The following is a 4984-nucleotide window of genomic DNA, read 5'->3' as shown; positions in this document are numbered from 1 at the left end:
ATCCATACACACATCAATTGTGTAAAGCGCATTTGTACATTGTTTCTCAAAACATTTTCTCTCCATTGCAATCTACTTTTCATCAACACAAGATACATGTTTTAATGGTTTCATTGCAGAATGAACGTGGAGAACTGTAATCTTCCTTTGGTGGTAGACATGTCTGGCCCAGACTTGATCATCAATGTAGGAAAAGTGACGTTGGGTGAAGAAACCCGAGAGAAGCTACAGAAACTTGAGAGAGAGGAAGAGAAGGCGAGAGTTGTACAGGCTGCGTGTGCATTACTCAACTCCGGGGGAGGAGTGATTCAGACGGAGATGACTAGCAGGGATGAGCACCCTGTGGAGATGGGACAGGATTTGGAGAAAGCTTTGAGTGCACTCATTCATCCTTCCAACTTGCAGGCCTTCTTTGAGGATAAGCAACAAGAGGGCTCTGCCTTCCTTTTTGTGAAATCCTGGAGCAGTGACCTTTGCCCTGAAGATCACACCTTCAGGCCCCGTATCTGTAGCCTGAGCTCATCACTATACTGTAGATCTGGTACCACGTTGAGCCTCATGAGTCCAAGAACAGCTTTCGATTTCCTGAAAAGCAAGAAGAGAAATGCAAACAAGAGCTCAGGGGAAGAACCTTCTAGCAAAGTCCCCAGGGTTATATGTCCAGGCCTCCAGAAGTCAGCGCCTGCTTCCTGGGTTTTCCAAAGACACACGCTGGAATATGGTGAAGCCCTGTCTTTTCCTGAGTCTGATGGGGTAGAGTTTAAGCAGTTCTCTACACGCAATATTACAAAATACATAGAGGGCACAATCCCAAAGTACATCTCTGCATTTGCAAATACCAAGGGAGGCTATCTTTTTATCGGCGTGCACGATACAACTAAACAGGTGATAGGGTGTGCCAAAGAAATCATCGAACCCGTCTCTTTGAAAACGGCGACAGAAAGAGTCATAGAAAAACTACCTCTGGCCTGCTTTTGCCCGTCCAAAGGCAAGCTAGATTGCACAGTCAAAAACTTGGATGTGTTTAAAGTGGGTGAGCTGTATGGCTATGCGTGCGCCATCCGGGTGGAACCATTCTGTTGTGCGGTGTTCTCCAGTGCTCCCGTTTCCTGGATGGTGAAGGACAAGGAGATCCGCAAGCTGAGTACCGAAGAGTGGGTTGCCAGGGTGACGGATACAGACCCAGGTAAGGGGACAAGCTCTTCCCTCCTTGTCCTTTCTCTCTCTGTGGCGTCTCCATGCTAAATAGGTCTTCCTTTGTCCATGGCTTTTAATTTCTCACTTCCACCGAACCGTGGGGTTTGAGTCTCCAGCCTGTCCTACTTCCCATGAAAGAAAAGCATTGTGCCGGGTGATTAGAAGTCCAAACCAAGGGTTTTAGAAGGGGCCGTTTTTCCAACATTATGTGGGCATGATGTCCTTACAGTGGTACATTGGACTCAGCTCGTACTTGCTCCAGAGCCAGTTTTCAGGAATCTGGTGGGCCAGTGATTAAGCACAGAAATTATTTTTATAGATAAGTTCATAGAAATTTAATATTAAATAATTATATTAACAACAAAAGGAAATAAATACAAATTCACCACTTCCTAAGGATCTACTACTGTTTACTCCTAGATGTTCCTGTGAGGGTATTTACATTATTAGATGGATGGCGAGGATACTGTTAAATGGTGTGCTGCTACACATCTTGTCCCGCCTCCACTTACTGGCATCACATTGAAAGTGTCACATTGTCTGTGGAAGGAGTCTATTTACACCACAGAAGTGGACAAATACTGCCAGTGAGCAATTTCCCCACTACTGGACCTGGCTTTGTAGCAGTTACCAGTGTATTACGGCTTCCTTAAATTGGCTCTTTGAGTCCCTTAAAGTGTTTTAGATTAAATCCTAATACCATCTCGACTTAAATTAAGCTGCCTTCTGACTCTTGATCCTTCAAGACTTTTCAGCTCAGTGAAAGGAGCTCACGGTGATGATTATCTCAGTGCAGATCACACACACACACACACACACACACACACACACACCGCCCATGCAGGACAGTAAAAAAAAAGTATTGCTAGTGGGGCCCCAGTTCGTACATGCACAGGTTTATTTCAAGCATCACATATTTAAACATGTCTTTGACATCCGCAGATAGCTGCAGACAGGTTTTCTTAGTAACACCACTGCCATCACTCAGCAATTGAACACACACAGCTCTTACGGGGTAACATAGAGCTGCTCTTTACTGGGTTTCTGAGACGGTCAACTTTACTGAAGTAGACAGCCTCACCTTTCTCTTGTGAAGTAGCTGGTGGGTTTGAACAACTGACCTTTCAGTTAGTAGCTCAACACTTAGCCAACTCTGTCACCAGGGCTCCTTTAAGGTCAAATTAAACAACGACAACAACTCACTTCTATTGAGTCGATTCCAACTTACAGTGACCTGTGCAGGATTTCTGAGGCTATAAATCTTTACAGAAAGAGAGTCTCATCTTTCTCCCTTGGAGTGGCAATAGCTTATCCAACAGCGACACCAGAGCTCCTTGAAGGTCAAGTATTCACTGCCATCGAGTCCATGCCGACTCATGGAGACCCTATAAGACAGAGTAGAACTACCCCTGCGAGTTTGTAAAACCATAACTATGTACAGGAGTGAAAAGCCCTGTCTTTCTCTCAAGGAGCAGCTGGTGGTTTTGAACTGTTGACCTTGCAGATGGCAGCCCAATGCTTAACCTCTATGCCATGAGGGCTCCTTTGTAGGTCAAATAGGGGATGAAAGAGAAGAGATATGCAAAAACGTGTGTATGTACTAGGGAAAAGGTGCTGAGCATCGCAAGCGTCTATGAAGGATGCTACTGGGTGGAGAAGCATGACCGAGAGTCCAAAGAATGGGATGCAGTCAATGTCACAGGACAATTTGTGTATGAAATATTGACTAGAAAATGAATTGCTGTGTAAGCTTTCACCTAATACACGATTAAATGACATTCTTAGAAAGAGGATCACAAAAAGTACTTAAAAATAAAGACTCCAAATATTAATCCTTAATGGTGGATTTTGGGGACCTTAAATCCCAAAGCACTGGTCTAAATGAAGGCCGAAGCGCCTCTGTGGTGCGTAGCTCATGGTTCAGTGCCCAGCTGGTAACTTAAGGGTGGACTGTTTGAACCTGCCAGTTGATTGGCAAAAGCAAGACTGGCAGTCTGTCTCCCCAGATTGTAGCCTGGGGAACTATTCTATAGGGTTGCTATGTGTTGGAATTGACTAGACAGACAGATGGACGGGCAATGGGTTGTTTTTGTCTTGCTTTGTTTTCATAAAGGTGTTAACTTAGATGGGACAAACGGGAGCATTATCTGTCCATTCCCTGTCAAGTGACCGCAGAGAAGGTCATATATTTTACCCACTGGTCAGGCCTCTTTCAATGGTGAAGGTTAACATAAGTTTTCTTTCTTTGTGAAGATCTTCAATGGTTGTGCGAAGACTTTGAACCGCAGCTGAGTCTCGCTAAGGGGACTCCGCTGAGCAGACCAGTGTACGCCAAGAAAGGCCTGGAACATAAGGAGCACCTGCAGCGACTCTTACTTGCAGGTAGGAGCGATGGCTGACTCTTACTTGCAGGTAGGAGCGATGGCTGCCGACTGGGCACAAGGCAGTTTCTACGGTAGGAGAAATGGAACTAAACTGATATGTTTATTACGTTTCCCGAAAGTCTGCTCGGCAAATTCCTTTGAATGGAATGATCATGTCGTAAGCGTACTGGTGATAAGTACTTTGGAAATGAGTGCTTATTCATCCCACTGGCTAAGGCAGTACCCCCTGTGAAACCCAAGAACATTACTGCCCCTAGAGACCATTTGTAGTTTTGAAACTACAAATGTGGTTTTCAAGATTCCTGGTGGTTTTTACAAATGCGGAGACCTGGGCTCCACCTCAGACTTGTTAAATGAGAATCTCTGGAGAAGGGACTGAGGAATGGGCATTTTTCTCGGGGTCCTCACGAGGTCCTGAAGCTCATCCTCACTGGGCACCCAGAGGTGTGCTAGAGGTGGTTATGAATATTAAGGATGAAAAATCCATCAAGATGTTAGAAAGAAGAAAAAGCAGTGTTTCAGGCTTAGAAACAATCATATAGGAACAAAAACGAGTTACCAGACACTGGCTGTTCGCTGCTCTTATTTCTTGCTCCCCGCACGCTCGGCTTTGCCTAGGAGCCCATTGGTGTCTTCTGTCTACCTTCCCAGAGGTGGAAAATCATGTGCTCAAGCCTAGGCAAGAAGTCAATGACTCAACCGGTCACTAGGTGTTGATATAAAGTAAATGTCTATAAAGGGCCAATTAATAGATAATGCTCACCCCAATTAAGATTTTTTGTTTTCCTTCCCTAATAGAAGTCCTTGCATTGACATGAATATTTAAATTAATTGTAGTTAAAAACTTCCCACAGTAAATCGTATAAGATCCAAGAATCAATATCACTCACTGCCTGGGAGTCGATGCTGGCTCAAAGTGACCCCTATAGGACAAGGGCCTAACTGCCTTGTGGGTTTCAGAGACTAACTCTTTACCGGAGTGGAAATCCCATCTTTCTCCCTCGGACTGGCTGGTGGTTTCAAACTGCTGACCCTGCAGGTAGCAGCCCAACTATGCCACCAGGGCTCCTAAGAGTAGATAGAACAAACTCCAGGTCAGACTCACTGCCACCCAGCAGATTCTGGTTCATAGTGGACGCGTCGGACAGACTCGAACAGCCCCTGTAAGTGTTTGAGGTGGTACACTTGAGGGCGCAGAAAGCCTCACCTTTCTCCTGTGGAGGGGGGCAGCTGGTGTGCCCACACCTGACCTGTCCGTCACGGTCTGATGTATAGCCCACTATGCCACCAGTCTCCTATGGAGGAAAGCTCGGTAAGCGCCATTTTAGTATAACTTATTTCCATGGAATAAAATATAATGAAACCCCAAACTGGGCTATATTCTCTTAGCATATCAATGGATT

General features: G+C 45.2%; 1 protein-coding gene across 1 annotated transcript in view; it reads left to right on the top strand.

Moving 5' to 3' along the window:
• The first annotated feature begins 120 nt into the window (after positions 1–120).
• The window catches only part of SLFN11 (schlafen family member 11), a 9088-nt gene continuing 4224 nt past the window's right edge, over positions 121–4984 (top strand). Inside the window, 2 exon segments of the mRNA XM_004707353.1 lie at positions 121–1186; positions 3451–3579. Of these exon segments, the coding sequence (XP_004707410.1) occupies positions 121–1186; positions 3451–3579 (1195 nt within the window).

The sequence above is a fragment of the Echinops telfairi genome, unplaced genomic scaffold (assembly GCF_000313985.2).
Source record: "Echinops telfairi isolate 266 unplaced genomic scaffold, ASM31398v2 ScPeMD7_7458;HRSCAF=8496, whole genome shotgun sequence".
Lineage (NCBI taxonomy): Eukaryota > Metazoa > Chordata > Mammalia > Afrosoricida > Tenrecidae > Echinops > Echinops telfairi.
This window is presented reverse-complemented; position numbering and strand designations above follow the sequence as displayed.